Source organism: Gordionus sp. m RMFG-2023, chromosome 1, assembly GCF_954871325.1.
Source record: "Gordionus sp. m RMFG-2023 chromosome 1, tfGorSpeb1-WG-v2, whole genome shotgun sequence".
Lineage (NCBI taxonomy): Eukaryota > Metazoa > Nematomorpha > Gordioida > Chordodea > Parachordodidae > Gordionus > Gordionus sp. m RMFG-2023.
The window spans coordinates 49,073,273-49,091,465 of record NC_088775.1 but is presented as its reverse complement, the minus strand read 5'-3'; the positions used below and the strand labels follow the sequence as shown (position 1 = coordinate 49,091,465).

The following is an 18,193-nucleotide window of genomic DNA, read 5'->3' as shown; positions in this document are numbered from 1 at the left end:
ATTAATAAAAAAAATATGAAAAAATTACCAATTATTGCATTTTAAATGAATTTTGCTTCAAAAATGCTCAATTCAAAAAGAATAAAAATTAAAAAAGTGGGTACAGATATCTGATTTTGGTATAAATTGATCATAAATGCATAAAATAATACTAAATACAACTAAAAAAGATAAATATTACCTTAATTTTGCTTTAAAAATGCTTTGTGCAGAGAAAATTTAATATAAGTGTACAAATTAAAAAGTTCGAAAATATCTGTACTTTTTTAATTTATAGATTTTGGTTGAATTTTCATGGCATAGAGTACTTTTGAAACATAATTAGAATTAATATATAATCTTGAGCATATTTGAAGCAAAATTATATAAAATTTATCTTCTAAAGTTAATAATTTTGATAGTGATTTAAATTGGAAACTTAAGGCCCCCAAAACGAAATCTTTACCATTTTTCTCAAAAACCAATCGATAAAAAATTATAAAAATTAGTAAATTTATAAAGAAATATAAGTTTAACACTATCACCAATTTTCAGGGATTTTAATTCGATACTTTTTAAAATATATCCGTATAAAGATCTAAATTTTACCATTTTTAGAATTTCGAAAAGTTGTCTTTATACGGTAATATTTTTAAAACTTGACGTGTAGGGAAAATTTGGAAAACGGATTCGAACTCAGCGTCAAATTCTGTACCAAAACTTGTTTTTATTTTCTTCTCCCATTTTTCTTGTCACACAGTGTTTATGGACAAATTGATTACAAAATAAATTATTAATTATTTTTAATATTGGATTCAAGGTAGGAGGATATTATTAATATAATTTAATATATTTGCATACCATAATAATATTATAAAAATTAATTGATTGATTGCGCCGACAAGCCACAATTTTACTTAACTCAATGGTGGTAATATTACTAATATGATCTTAACATATATTTAAGCATTATATATCAATCTGAAACTTTCCCAAATATTAAAATAGATATTTAACTTTCGTATATTGTCCATTTTGTCATGTTTAAACTTTTAATTTTTTAATACAACCTAAAAATATTAAGTGAAAATATTGTAATTTGTCAAAAACATGTCATAACAAGATAAAAATTTAAATAGCTAAATATTATAAATTATTCATCCCCAAATATGGATATTATAGAATTCTATTTTAGAAAAAAATTTCAATTTTTAATCGTTACTTGTTTTAAAATAAGATCGTTTGAACCGACAAAAGACCCTTGTGTTGACTATCCCTGGTCTTTTCTATTAGCCATTGACTTAAATATGTTTGGATACTAACTGTTAGTAGTATCTTTTATCACACTAAGATTTTTAGAACATAAAATAATTATTTCTAAAATGTTTAATATTTTTTTTACCTCTAAATCATTAGAGTATATTGAGAAGTGCATTTAGGAGTCACCTCAGAATTTATACCAATAGTATTCCTCATCTTGTATTTAAAATGCATTAGAGGTAACTACGTTTTAGCTGTGCAGAATAATATCATAAATATGGCTAGTGCTATAAATGTAATTTTCTTATATTTGTAAAATTTTTAAAGTTTAACTTTCATAAATAAATGAAAAATATTTCAGAAATTAGGTAAAAAATTTTATTCATGATTCGTCAAGTTTAAATCTGGTCATATAAAATTACTTTTGTAAATAATATAGCGATACTGATCATTCTTGTGCTAACACATTCCTGGCTAAAGGTATCCTCCACTCTTATTATTTATATCAATTAATATTAATAAAAATTTTGTATCTCGGGAAGCCCGACTAGCTGTTCAGTATACTTCCTGATACTTGCTTTCATTTAATCTTTTAAAAATTAACATTATTATAATTTAAATAATTTATTTTCATGTAGAATCGCTAGAATATCTCTGCAATTGCCCGATGAATACCTAGAACATTTAATGAAAATAGTTATTAAATTGTTTGGCGATAATGCGACTCTGAATCATTGCCACGGAGGTAGGCTATATTACAAATTTTAAGTTGCTGTATTGAAATAATTATTATTAGGATTTATATCATATAATATATTTAGTTAATGATGATTTCTTTCTTATTTTAACAGTTTTATTTATCCCCCCCCCCTCCAAATAGGATGTTTATGTGTAGCCGAAATGGCCCGCCAAAAATTACTTCAAAGTCAATTTATCTTACAAATAATTCCATGCTTAATCAAAGCACTTTTCTACGAAAAAAGAATGGGCACTACAGTGGTTGGGGAAAAGGTGAGAGATGCTGCATGTTATGCACTATGGTCATTTGCCAGGACTTATCCATCTAATCAAATGAAACAGCATCTCAAAAGCATAGTAGAGTAAATATTTAATTTTTTAAAATGAAAATAAAATTACATTAATTCTAATTGAAAGCGAAATTATATAATTCCATGAAAACACAATCCTTTAGCCGATCCTTTTTGATTTTATGTAATTTAATATGCAAACTCAGGTTCTTGATATCGATCTGGGCATAATTTTAACCTCCTATATTTTATACTTTTTGAGATATCGAAGGTAAAATGTTAAAAAATACTTTTTTATGTATCAGTTTTAAAAACTACGCGATATAGTTTGGGTATTTGTTAAAATAGATTAATTCAAAGATAATATATAATTTTTCTATCGGTTCAAGCTAACGGAATATCTTTTATTTTATAAATAATTTCATAATAATAATAAATGCAGTGGCTGTGGGGGGGGGGGGAGGTTGGGGCCATGAAAAATGAAAAAAAAATTAATTTTTTTTATTATAATTTACTTAACTGATAATACGTGATAAAGCCAGTTGTAGGAACACAGAGCTACGCTAGATTTTTCTCATTTCCATCTAATTGGATTATTAAAGTAATCGCGGAAGAAAATATGAGAACTCCTTTACACGCTTGTGGGCAAGCCGCACGTACTTGTACGCACAATAGTCCGAGGATTATCGTTTAAACGTCTGTGAACTGATTAAGAGGGAAAAGGCCAAATAAGACAGCCCACACCCATACCTACTGTCCTATTAGTATCTGATTATAATTGGATAGGGGTAGGCAATTTTAATTAATGTTTAATGAGTTACATTTAAGAAAATATGATTATTAAATAAGAGAAAAAAAACCTGTACTCTTGAGGTAGTTGAGGGAGAGGAAGGGTAAAGTGACGGATAGGGGATTTCATCTTAGGTACCTAGATTTTACCTTAAGAAGCTTTTTTATTTTAATTAAAGAAAAGATTTATCAGTCATAATTTTATTTTAAAAAGCTTTTATTTTCTTTTTCCGGTTGAGTCTAAATTGTTGATTACACTTGAAACACGAGAGGATATAAAATCTCAGAGTTTTACTGATGATTTAGTAGGCTCATGATAAGTTAATTTATGATGTCGAATTTTGGTATAGAAATTTTGACAGAATAGAGTATTCTTTGAAACCAAAAAATGCTCTGAACTTTTTCCATATGTAATTGCACTTTAATTCAAACATTAATTATTTTAGCTACCTTACCAATTAGTACCTGCATTTCAACTTTTTAAAAAATATCACCGGTGAAAAACGTTTAAATGGTTTAGCCTTATTAAATATTTATAAGGAGATTATTCTAGAAAAAAATTTGATTCTAGATGAATTAGAAAAATCTCAGAGAAAAGTAGACCTCTCTTTATAAATTCAAATCAAAAAATTGCAATATGATTTTAGTTTTAATATATAATATTTATAATCATATTTTTTCGTCTTAGTTATAGCATTTATATAATTTTTGTATTAACTCTTAAAATTTATACAATTAATACTATTTTTAATCAAAGTTGTATTATTTAATATCGTCATATTTTTTTAAATACCATCATTTACATAAGAATTACTTATATTTTATGTGATTGTTAAATTATATTTTTCTTAAAATAGAGTTTTTATACAATAAAATTTTTAATATTATAAAGATATAAGCAATTGAGTGTTCATAAAAAATGGGAGGTTTGGGAGGCGAAGCCCCCCTCCCAAAAATGTTTTTAAAAAAATCGAATTATTTTAAAAACTTAAAATTTAATTTTTTTATTACTATATCTGCAACAAGAAAATTATTTTAAAATATCTAACGGTCACTTTAAGATAATTTTTTTAAACGACTAACTCAAGATTTTAGCCAAAAGTAAATTATCCAGGAAGATAAGTTTGGAAATCTATTGTAAAAGTTTCAAAGCTTGGTAATAATATTTTGGCTAAAATCTTGATAGCCATTTTTTAAAATCGGCTAAATTAAGAGCCATAAACATTGCCCATATTTTAAATGAAATAATTAACTCTGAGAATAAATAAAAAACAAAATACCCTTAATGTAAATTTTTTTTTGAATAGAAAATATTAGTATTCAAATATAGATGGTAAATAAAATCAATTTAAATAAATATCAGATCTGGGGAAAATTTGCGCATCGGCACAGCCCTAATTTTTATGATAAGAAATTCATTTGACAATCATTGTCTAATAAGTTTTTTATGCAATTGAAATGCATTATATAACTAATCTTTATCAATTGAATTCATGTGCTTAGCACGGCAAAAGTCGTGTCGGCGATCACTATCCTATCCCATCACAACTTTGGGGAAATTAAAATAGAAATATGCAGGTCACATTGTATATCAATCCCCCATACCATTATCTAGAGGCGACCTTCTCACTTTTTTTAAAATATATTTTTTTAATAAAATTTTTATGTTTTTAAAGTATGGTCGGTTCTAACAAAAATACAAATCTATATTTTATTTAAAATATTATGTAATTCATTTTCTGTGGTTTATTTATTGTTTAGATTAGGTAAAAAAAATTTGATTGCTTTAACAGCATGTGGAATCGTACCCCGAACTTGGAACCCTCATAACCATGTTAAATTTAGAAACCGGAACCACAACTTTTCAAAATCTTTTGAATCAGAACCACGTTTTTAAAAATATTTAGAGCCTTATCCAGGACCTTTTTCGCCCAGGTTTTAAACCAGTTATTCTTAATTTTAAAATATCACTTATAAATTTTTCAGATATACATAATATTAAATGTATTAATAAATAGGAATTTATTGTTTGTAGCCTTGTTCGACTCAGATAAAAAATGCCGAAGAGCTGCCTCAGCAACTTTCCAAGAATACGTTGGGCGATATGTTACATAACTACCTATTATATTAATTTTATGCATAAACCATTCTGTTTTACCTCATATCACTTAATATAAAATTTAATATATTTATAAACAGATTTTTTAACGATATTTTAAGTATCAAAACCGATTCAAATTTTAAAAAGGTTGTTTTATACCAATACAAATATATTTTCCCCTTAATATATTTGATATCGATGAATTAAAAAATCGATACATTTATGATAATTTTCTTCTTATATACATAATAATATAAAAATAACATATTAAATATTTTTTTGTTTGATTATTACAATATTGCACTTTAGAATTTTTTATCAGGACACATCCCCTCCCATCTCTTTTTTTGCTTTATTAAATATAGTTGCTTGTGCCATGCCACCATAGATGGGTGTTATATTTTATAAAATTATAAAAAGATCATTTTGCAAAAAAAAATTAAATAATAATTGCGGGGCTGCCGTGAATCTGGCCTCTCCCTCTTATTCTTTGGATATCTTAAAAACGGTATGGTACAAATCGAACTGAAAACGATACAAATTCGCCTTATTATATAAACTACTAAAAATTTAAAATTAGAGCAGAACCTCTCCTCTTTGAGATCTAACTTTATTCAAGATTGATATATGAGTGGAATTAAGATTCATCATTTTATATTACTCTAAATCTTTTTAATTTAATTTTAATTAAATATTTTATTGTTTTATTAAATTTGTATTAAAACGATATTTAACTATAATTAAGATAGAAAGATATCGGAAATGTATTGATTTTCGAATGCATAAAAATATACCGTCATAAGATAAATTCTCACCGATATCTATGCGATACTTTAACAATTCTGTTTATAAATTAATCAATGATTGAATTTCCAAATAATTAAGTGTGCCAAAAAACATTCACAACTAGATAAATATTTTAGTTAAATGTTAAATTAAAATGATTGATTTTTTATAACATAATATTCAAATCTAACGAAACTAAAATAATTATTGAACAGGGCGAGAATTGCATACCAGCCGGTATCGAAATATTAACCAAAGTTGATTTCTGTGACGTTTGCAACCTTAGAAGATGTTATATTAGTTTGGCTCCTTTTATTGTCTCCTTAAAAACCTCCTTCCCATCAGCCTGTGATTATATTGGAATAGCTGATGATCAATCGGTTCTTCCAACCTTACATGAATATCCCTATTTCGAACCACTTTTAAATTTCGTTATCTCCAACCGATTGTTAGGCTTTTGCAATTTAGAATCAAAAGTTTTGGCCGGTCTTTGTGTGGAATATATGTTAACACGAATTATTAATGCCTTTTACGATGATGAATATATTGGTTTCAAAGGTATTGATAAAGAGGTTGTTGGGGATTCACTTTTAAAGGATCCCACTTGCAAGGATATACAAAATTTGATAAGATATTTTTGCCAAGAATCTTTGAAATATTTTCAATTATCACGAGGACAAAATGAGAACAGCGATTCATTTTCTAGATATGGTGCGCTCATTGGATTGGGCCACATATTAAAAGGAACCTTCAACGGATATATTAAAATTATTAAAAGAATCTTCAATTCACTTAATCGATCGAAATATAGTATACATGATAAAAGTTTAAATGTTATAGAAAGGAATGATTCCATAAATTATGATAAATTTAATGAAAATAATTGGACTCATATCTTAGTGTCACAACAAAACATCTCAATGATACGGCAACTAATTCACGCTGAAGCCAATGTTAAAGAAGTTAACAGAGATAAAAATTTTGATTATGGAACACTTAATAATGGTCAAATCTTGAGGCTATCGGCTCTTTGTTCATTGATATGCAATATGTGCGATAGCGAGGATTTGATGTTTTGTTTATTGAGAGAAGATCAAGGTACAATAAAAATTACCATTTCATATAATAAAAATTTGTATCTCAGAAGATTTGAAAATTAATTTTAATGATACATTTAATTCCACCAAAAATTGCTTAAAATAGGGTTACCAGTTATGATACTCTCATTTAATTTTTTAAAAAAAAACAAATTAAAGTAAATTTAGATTACTCCTTACTTTTTAGTATATTGAACAATGTTGTTGATCCCGCGATATTTTACCCACAGGATATTGTCAAAACTATTGACCCTTATTTCAATCAAAATGGTTTATCCTCTCTAAAAGCTCTTGGAGAACTTCTTATAAAACGTTTAGATAATATCGACCCCCAAATAACAGAAAGTATGGAAATCAAAAATTTTGCTCGTGAAAATATGAAAAATCATTATATGAAAATACTCAGGTGTACTATGAATCCTGCTCCAGAAGGAGTCGCTGAGGATAACTTATTGTAATTTTTTATGTTATAAATCTATAATTTTTTTAAACACAATTAAAAGTTATTCTATATTTTCTCTTAACATGAATTATTATATATATGAGTGATGTTTTTAATATTACTATAATAATACATATTAGTGTACTCTAGCACCTCCCATTTTCGCATGCTCGAAAAATTGTAAAATTAATGAATTTTCACTAATAATAAAAGTATTATTGATTTATCATTTTTCTTTATTATTTTATAAATCTAAGAATATCCTCTTGTAAAGCTTTACCAAATATTCCGATTCAACTATTGTGTTTGCCCGATAAGGATATTAGCGATAAAAGCGATATTCTAAATAATTCTCAGGATCTATATGACATAACACTCATATATGATGTGTTTACTCATTTGAATTCTTCAGGTAGGTTTTCTTGCCAACTGAGAAAGGAGTCTCTTATAGCATACACAAAGTAATATAGAATACAATACAATTCGATACTTTATCTTTATATAGGATCGTCGTCTCTTACTTGGATAACGTAAAAATTACGGGTAAAATTAATATTTAATTATTAATACTATTTAAACGACAAATCATCGAAATTAACATTTATTTAAACATATATATTTCTATATTACTATTAGTGTTATTAAAAATCTCGTTGGTCAATTTAAAAACAAAATTGCCTAAGCCACGAGATTTTTTCAACATGGAACCAAATCTCTCTCCCATCATTTGTCGAATTATCAAGGTTTAGGTATATTTGGATGTAGAATTTAATAGGGGAGAACTAGTTTTTGGAATTAAAAATGTAAAATTACATTAATATATTACACATTTTGTTTGTATATTTTATGATAAAAAATATTAATTATGCTAAAATATTATTATAAAAAAATCGTACAGTCTTGGTTATATTTATATTAACATTATTAAGGTACTGAATTCGTTTTTTAAAAATATTATGCTATCTTTAGGCTAAATTTTTGGAAATTAAGTATAATTATGCATCTGTAATTGAATTTGAAACAAGAACTCTCGGAAGCATGACAAATCTATGAACCAAATTTAGGAACCCCTCTCAAAATTGATAGGAACCGGAACTTATTTAATCGGTTTTAACTAACTTAGTTGAAAACAATATTAAATCTAATGGGATAATAGGATAATGGTATTTCTAGCATATCTATCTTTGGTTTTTAAAAAAATCGGTATTATAATATTAAAGTTTTAAAATTATTTTGATAATATTGTGCAAAATCGAACGCACAATATCCACCCATTGCGACCGCCGAAGCATCCAAACGTAACAAATATTCGCAATTAGGAAATGTATTTTTTCTACCACATAGGGAATTTCGGCGAAGATGCAATTCCATTTTTAAAAACTTTAGGTTAAAAGCTAACGATAACTGAAAATCCTAAAGAAAATTTATATATATGACAAAGAATATCTCTTGAAATATGTATATCTAATTTTATCTCCATCCTCGGCTTTATGCCTGACAAAATAATTTTTTATTCCCCCTCCATCGTTTTTTTAAAAATATTTTAGTTTATATAATTTTTAAATATATATATTTTTTAAACGTTTTATATATTTGAAATTGAAAATTTAAATAAATAACTTAAATATTATTATTTTTTAAAAAAATAAATATTTATTAGTGTTGTTAAGAGTTACTTTTGAAACATAACGAGTTACAGTTACTAGTTCATTGGTAAAAATATTACTAGTTACATTTTTACAACTGTAACTACTTATTAGTTACCGTTATATTTCAAAAGTAACTAATTACATTATAGGTTACTACATAATTCATATAACGCATTATTTATTTACTGAACCCATGTATTTAATATAAAAAAATTATACTCAATTATTTAAATAATACAATTTATATATAAAATATAATTAAACCGAAAAAAATTATCGGGAAATAGAATATTTATATTTACATTGAAATAAAAATTTATATATTTGCATTGGAAAAAAACATTATGCTTTCTTTATAAATATTATATATGGTGAATTCCATATCAAATCAACCAAGGTTTCAACCCGACCCCTTTCAATTTTTTTTAAATTTTGCATACTGGTATTATATACTATAACTAAGAAAAAAATGAAATTTTACCTCCCAAAAAGGCTTACCCGCTTAGATATGGGCGTTTAAAGCGCGGAAAAATGGTACATTTTTGACAAAAAGTGCCTCATTTATTTCCAAATATCTCGAGAAATAATTAAGTTAGAAAAATAATTTAAATTTTATTATGTAGCTTAATAATAGTTCTTTAATATGACATAAAAATAAATATGATGAATGTCCAAAACCGGATGTATAAAACCGGAAATGGCCATAGAAAAAAAAGGTATTTTTTTTTAAAAAATTTTTTTTCTGTAGATAGATATAACACTGCTTTATATTTGTGCCAAATCCTAGCCTGGGATGAAAAAGGGTCTAGGAGTTATGACTCTTTATATGGCTTAAATTGATCAAAAATATCTTCATTTAATGGATACTTATGAAATAATGTTTATTTAAAAATTATGTCTAAATGATATGCCCTTACTTTTTTTTATTTATTAGCATAAAACAATCTATCATAATTAAAATTCAACAAATATCATCATATTTAATTGATAAATTCACATTCATATTGTAGTTTTCGTAACCCCTAATGTGTAAGCTCTATAACTTTTACTTCATCTTAAAATCATAATCACAATTTTCATTTATATTAAAGAAAAATGAATTCTCCGAATCGAAAATAGTATTCTTAAACGGAAAAAATAATAAAATTATTATATTATTGGGAAAAAGAAACTAAATTATTATAAACAAAAAATAATAAAATCATTATATTATTGGGAAAAAGTGCAAGACCATGCACAGGGATTTCATTGGACAAATAATCAGTCCACTATTCACTCTTTTATCATTTATTATAGTCAGGACAACACTAAAACATATAAGTTTAGTGGTGATATCAGATTGCTTAAAGCACAATGCCTGTGCCATTTATTTATTTCAAACTAAAATGATCTTATTTTTAAAAGAAAGATTTGATACATTGACCAAAATTTATTAATTTTCTGATGGGGCCGTAACCCAATATAAAAATAAAAAAAATTTCATAAATCTCTATAATCATGAATGTGATTTTTGGTATAAAGGCCGAGTGGCATTTTTTTGCTACAGCTCATGGAAAAAGTCCGTGCGACAGTTTAGGAGGTATTATAAAACGGCTAGCAGCTAGAGCTAGTTTGCAACGGCCATATCAAAACCATATTTTGACACCAATGGATTTATTCAACTTTGTAACAAATAATATACATGGAGTAAATTACATTTTTGTAAGCAATAATGAATACAATAATATGGAAAATCATCTAGAAAGCAGATTTTTGAGAGCAAAAAGAATTCCGGGAACACAAAAATACCATGCTTATATTCCCCTTGACGAAAATAAAATTAAAGTCAAAATTTATTCCAATTCTTTAGATAATTTAATATATGATATATTGTAAACATAATTATGAATTATTATATTATATGTAATTATGCATTTCAGAAAAATAAAGTTATAAATTGGTTTAGAATTATTTTGTCAAGTAATTTTCAGTCACAATATGTAAACAATTAAAAATAAAAAAAAGTTAGGGCCTATCATTTAGACATAATTTAAAAAAAAACATTATTTCATAAGTATTCATTAAATGAAGATATTTTTGATCAATTTAAGCCATATAAAGAGTCATAACTCCTAGACCCTTTTTCATCGCAGGCTAGGATTTGGCACAAATATAAAGCAGTGTTATATCTATCTACAGAAAAAAAATTTCGAAAAAAAAATACCTTTTTTTTTATGGCCATTTCCGGTTTTATACATCCGGTTTTGGACATTCATCAAATTTATATCATATTTATTTTTATAAGCTACATAATAAAATTTAAATTATTTTTCTAACTTAATTATTTCTCGAGATATTTGAAAATAAATGAGGCACATTTTGTCAAAAATGTACTATTTTTCCGCGCTTTAAACGCCCATATCTTAGCGAGTAAACCTTGTTGGGAGGTAAAATTTCATTTTTTTCTTAGTTATAGTATATACTACCATTATGCAAAATTTAAGAAAAATTGAAGGGGGTCGGGTTGAGAATCGACTTTTTTTGGTTGATTTGATATGGAATTCACCATATATATTATATAAATATTAATTATTCTTAAAAAGTTAGTTCAATTAATTATTCTTTATAATATTAGGCAAAACAAAAATCTTGTTACAAATTAAAATTTATAACTTAAGACAAGTTATGTCAAAATAAACTTACAGAGATATGTTTCCATAGATTAGCTGTGGATGACTAGATGCTGAAATATACTTTTTATTTGGAAGTCATAGGATATATTTGACAATAATATTAACTACCAGCCTTCTCTTTGTGGAATTCAAAATATTTTTCGACTTGGCCAAGATAGGTCCATTTTTTGCAATTCTGGTAGAAGGGGAAGGTATAATTTCTACATCATCCTTAACCATTAGAATGTCATCCTCGTCAAATGATGAATCAGACTCAGAATTCATATTGCATTCTGTTTCTATCTAGGAAATATTAAATAACACTTTTCTAGATTAGGAATAGAATAATCTATTGACAGGTGAAACAAGCAGTTCTAATATGTGTCTAATTTATATATAAGTTTATTATAAATAAAAACTCAGGCCATGCCATAAAATAAATTTTAGGTTGGGCTAAATCATTGAAATTCAAAGTAAGACTGAAAAAAAAATGAATTAGCAGGCCTCCTTGATAAATAAAGTTTTAGTTCTTAAAAATTTGTAAAAGTTGTTCTGGGTTCTTAAATCTGTTATGTTTTCAAGGTTTCTAATTCCAAACTAAAAGTAATCATTTTTAAAAATTTGAGCAGTGTTTTCATACTTTTGTTAGATTTGGTTCTTATAAATTTCAAAATGGTTCATTAATTCTAAAAATGGGTTTCAGGTTATGATTTGTATTAAGAATTATTTTATTTTTCACTCAAATATTTGCAAATATAATATTTATATAATATGCAGTTGTTGCAATTATTTATTTTAAACTTATTGCATATATTTTTTTAATGTTAATTCATCAGCATCCAAGTCTATAGCCTGTATAATTTTGGAGTCTTTTTTGTCAAATTGTGATAATAAGAATAATAAGGAAAGGGTATTAGGAAATTTATTTCTTATTTAATTATATATTATATGTATCATATTGTATAATTTTGGGAAACAGATCATGGAATTTACTTATTTTTTTAGAAAGCAAAAAAATCCTGGACAAGAGGACCAGGACAAAAGTACCTTAGATAATTCCCCAATTACAAAAAAAATTAAATTAGCCTTTAGAATTAAGGGTATTTGATTAATCTCTTATTTAAGGAAATGATATTTGATTCTGCATTATAATATTTTGTTTTTCTTTCATAGTCTTTGTCTTTCCTTATTAGTAAGTAATGATTCCTAATTTAGTATTTTATACAAAAATTATTTAATTCTGAAATAATCTAAGTCTTTGTCTTTCCTTATGATATGTATTGAATTGTTATATAGTTATTTTTGTATTTTTTGTAAAATGTTTATTTTCATTATTATATTATCATGCGAATTTGAATAAAAGAAAAAGAATTGCAAGAATTATTAAATGACTTATATTTCTATTTCTAGTAACAATAATAAAACACCTTATACTAGGTTTTATGATCTAATTTAGTAAAATTTAAAAAAAATACATTTATTACTTATGAAATTCAAGAGTATAAATATTACCAGTAACTTTAAATATGATATTACATTTTGTCAGATAAATAGATTTATCTTAAACAACATGAATAAAACACCTTATACTAGGTTTTATGATCTAATTTAGTAAAATTTAAAAAAAATACATTTATTATTTATGAAATTCCAGAGTATAAATATTACCAGTAACTTAAGGGCAAAAAATATGGAATATATTGTGCTAAATTAAAGAAATATAATACTAATAGGTTTATTACTTGAATTTGGTTATAAAATTATGAAACCCAGCAATGTAACATTAAGAAAAGAAAATCTATTTGGACCGAAAATTATATTATTGTTTGCATATCCTTTGAATCAGAATTTTAAATTAATAAATTCAATTTAATATTAATTTATCACAATATATTAAAAATAAAATTAATTATTTGAATATATTGTTTAGATTTATACATACATATTTTTAAAGTAACTAGTTACTATTGGCAATTACATTTCAAAAATTATAACTAGTTAATGTTACTTGTTATACTTTAAAAACACTAATATTTATACCTTATTTCACAAAATTTTACTATAAAGTTTTTCATCAATAGATTTTTTTTTATTTGTTGAGATATTTAATACTTAAATAATAAAAAAACATACCTTCTCCTTCTTCCTCGCAGGAAAACGTTGAAAGTTGGATAATCATTAATTAGCTATTTATGCATACAAAGAACAATCACAAATAATAATCGCGACTGACCAAATCATAAATCTAAAATTCAGGATATTATTCTAAATCAAATAGCATTGTTACACATTGTTTAGGAGGGTTACAAATCGAGAAGAACGTTTAAAAGATATCATTAAGTTCTAGTTAAAATAATAGTAAAAATGATTTAATCGGAGATATATCGAATGAGTGTCATTCTACTTTCCATAAGATTGTTTCAAAACTTGCAATAGAAGGATTAATAAAATGGTTTATCTATCTTAATAAGTAAAAACTTAAGTTTATCATTTCGTTCATATCTATCTAAGGTAAAAAAAAGTAGTTTAAGAGAAAACACTTGATTGGTTATAAACATTGAAATTAGACTACTGAGAAATGGAATTAACTGGTATTTAGCTATTAAATTTAATTTTGAGTGAGAATACCTAACTATTAATAATCTCGTGTGAGAAACAAAAATGAAGTTGAATAAAAGGGGTGCAAAATTAATTAAAAATATAATTAGCTGGGATTACATAATAGGAAAGGATATAGGTGAATTAAGCTTTCTTGATGCCATTGTTACATTATAAATAGTTTTTTAATAGTATATCAAACAAAAAAGATGATATTGTCTGCAATGGACTACGCGTTTTAAAGGATAGAGCACCATATCATCAAAATTTGCAAAAAATAGTTGTTATATAATAGAACTTAGGTATGGGAATAGTCTTTATTTTGCTCCGACTTGAATCATGAAGAGAAAGTTTCGAAAGCATCTTTTATTACAAGGGCAGACTTAAAGATAAATATTCAACAGATGTAGCATAAATTAGCTTCAGAGACTTGTCATCAGTTAAATAAATATTTCAATTAGAATAATTAAGGTCATTAAAGCAAACGGTGACATACCTAAGTTTTAAAACTTATAAAAAGTTTTAATTTCATGTGATATGGTTAGAGAAAAATAAATGTTTTGATTCTATGGGCGTAAGGGATTGCATTAGAAAGTCTTTCATTAAAAAGTTAAGTTCTTCATATGTTTTTTTAATTTCAAATAATTTGTTGATAAATTGTAGGTGGTCGTTTTTTTTTATTGTGGCATAGTGATATATTCAAAATTTTATTTAGATTTTTTTCTGCTATCATTTCAGAAGCAGGTGGTATCCTCAGAACTGGGTAAATTGAAAAACTACATCTTTTTAAAATTTTTAGGAAATGGATTAGGACTACTTATTAAAAAAAAGAAATGTAGCCAAAACTTTTTAGTTCAGGTTCCAAACGCTTATTTGAATAAAATATAATTTAAGCACGTACAATAAAGATCATTTCATATCAAAATTATATGACCAATAAATGAAATATTACATGGGAAAACTCAAAAAATAAGTTATTCATTGATTATAGAAGTTTTTATTTAATTAAAAAATAATCCAGACACCTCTAGATCAACATTTGACACGGCTAAACTTATGCAATGTCTTGTCATTAGTCTAAGCGATCGCACCCTCGACCCTTCTTATGGCGATATAGGCCGTGTTGTGCGAAGTGCAGGAGTCGATTGTGCGGGCACCTTCCTACTCCATTTTGCCTCTTTCGACACGAATTTTATGGTTGCTTCCGCGATGGCTGCGCAAAGCTGCTCATCCTGCGACAAACTGAGGCTCAATGCGTGCACCGCTTTGAGTGCTGTCGCTGCCTTATACTGTCGTCAAAACGAAAATGAGAAAAACGATGAAAATGCAAATATTAAAGAGATGTTACCTCCGATGTTGGAGATAACCAGGATATCATACTTTTGGAATAGTCTGAGCCATATATACTCGTTTTCACTTTTTATTTTATAAATACATTATAACTTTTCCCATTTATTAATTCATGTTATATTTTAACGATACATATCTATCATCAGGAGTTTGACAAATCTCTGTTAACTCATTTAAAATACATATTACGTGTTTTTAATTTTTGAAGGCCCTTCTTTTTCTGAATCGTATACCAGCATGTGTAGAGTACCTACTCATGAAATTCCACACAATTTTGTTCTTAACTTTTGAACTAGTCTTAATTTATTTTTAAAAATAAACAAAGCCTTAATTTATTTTAAAAAATAAACAAAAATTTTGTCTAAAATACATCTACTATATATTATTTTTAAAAAATATAATTGTTTAATAGATAAAAAAATTTTTAAAAATATTATATTAATAAATCATCTAATTTTATATATTAAAGTATATATAAGTTCGCATTGCATCTAAAATCTATTTTAAAGTTGTAAAAGAAACGTACTCAAACAATTTCTCAAATATATTTTGAGCATATTTTTATTTTTCTATTAAAAAAGGTCAATTCAATGTTTTTTGATAATATTTCAAAGGTTTTCAATTAATTTTTTAGTTTTTGTGCAGTCCAAAAAACATATAAAATAATATAATGAGATACTTTTAAAAAGTAATATAAATATATATGTTAGCATCAAAAGTTTTTTTTACCAGTCTGTGTGTTATTTTTTCAACTTTAAATCATTTTTTAAGCACATTTATTTAATTTAAATAATTTGATTCTACCGGAAATACCTTATGAATTTTAGACAATTTTTACCTTTTTAGTCATTTAACATTTATAGAAATATATGGAAAAACCAATATAAATTATAGTAGGTTCAAAAGTTTATGACCAAATTTTCTAAAAATCATATAGTAGGTTTTCTGCGCATAATGGAATATATTTCTAGCAAAATTATATTTTTTAATTTATCAGAGCACACTAAAAATGATTTAAAGTTTAAAAATAACACGTTGAAACATATACATATATATATAAATATAGGGAATGGCTTTAATAGAAATAAAAAAGATAGAAAGTAAGATAAAAGAGTTTCGGAGACATTAAATAAAACTTAAATAATATTGTTTTAACTTTAGCCCAAATCAGGCTTTAGTTTGGATAAAGAATTAGTAAAATCAAATGGATACTTTGTAACCAGTTTTTCAATTTTCGCGTTTTCAAGGATTTGGATTTTTTCTTTTTTTTTGCCAGATAAATATTATTTTAATATAATTTTTTTCAAATATAATAATTTTATTTAGTTAAAAAAATTAAAGAATATGGTGAATTCCTTGACAAATCAACAAGAGTTTCAACCCGATCACTTTATATTTTTCTAAAATTTTTAGTGGCGTTTGCATATTTTTTAACTAAGGAAAAAAATAAAAATTTAGCCTCCAACTCCAAAGAGTGGCTCCGATAGGGGCCTCTAAATGCCGAAAAATGGGGCATTTTGGGCCATAAGCACTTCCTTTAATTTTAGTTATCTAGATATAACTGAGCTAGACGTTAATTAAATTTATTTATATAGCCTAATGGTAGGCCTTTAAAGTTATGATATGTTAAATATTGTTTTGAAAATTTAAATGTCTGAAACCGGAAATGATCATCAAATCAAATATACATTTTTTTCTCCTCTCAAATTTTTTTATGAATAGATATAGGATTGGTGCAAATTTTCAAGTTGGGTCGAACTCAAGTTTGGGAGATATGGCATTTTATTTCATTATTCAATTGCAAATCTTTTTATAATGGTTTAACATTAACTGAAATAGTAATATAAGTCAAAAACTCTCAAATATTTTATATATTTAAAAGAGTTAGATCTGGGGAAGTATTTGGTGGGGGGGGGGGGCGCATTGGTTATTAAAATACAAATTAAAGAAGACAAAATTTAAATTTTTTTATAAATTTTAAATTGAATAATTTATGAATATAGTTAATCTTTCCTAGGCATAAAAGCATTAAACTTTTGTATTCCGGTAATGGGTGGGCCTTTGGAACAAAATATGTTTTCATATTCATAATGCGAATTAATTCCAGTGATATTTGCTTTACAAAATCTAAATAAATCGAAGATGATTAATATTTGATATTCATACGAATGCTGAAGGCTAGTTCTTGCTGCTAACCTTGGTTAATGTTTGCCTTGGGCTATTACGAATAAATGTCATTCCGCTATGATTACAAAAAGTTTATGATGGCTTAGGATTATGACTTTTTTTAAAATCCTTATATTGAGTTAGCTTATCAGAAATTTTGATTTTCAAAAACCATACATTTTTGATAAATTTTTTAATAAAACCAATTATTTTAGTTTAAAAATTTGGTCTTAAATCTGCAAATTTATTAAAGGCTACTTTTATATAAATATGAGTTTCCTTAAAATTAGAACATAA

The 18,193-nt window shown here is 25.7% G+C and overlaps 1 protein-coding gene across 6 annotated transcripts in view; it reads left to right on the top strand.

Moving 5' to 3' along the window:
• LOC135931651 (tubulin-specific chaperone D-like) overlaps positions 1-18,193 on the top strand; it is a 100,306-nt gene that overhangs the window by 58,551 nt on the left and 23,562 nt on the right. For all 6 annotated transcript variants that reach the window (XM_065468899.1, XM_065468898.1, XM_065468903.1 and 3 more), the window contains 8 exons: positions 1,878-1,984; positions 2,120-2,339; positions 5,075-5,162; positions 6,159-7,041; positions 7,200-7,494; positions 7,740-7,943; positions 7,988-8,025; positions 15,402-15,789. In XM_065468899.1, coding sequence (XP_065324971.1) covers positions 1,878-1,984; positions 2,120-2,339; positions 5,075-5,162; positions 6,159-7,041; positions 7,200-7,494; positions 7,740-7,943; positions 7,988-8,025; positions 15,402-15,789 — 2,223 coding nt within the window. The remainder of the gene's footprint in view (positions 1-1,877; positions 1,985-2,119; positions 2,340-5,074; positions 5,163-6,158; positions 7,042-7,199; positions 7,495-7,739; positions 7,944-7,987; positions 8,026-15,401; positions 15,790-18,193) is intronic.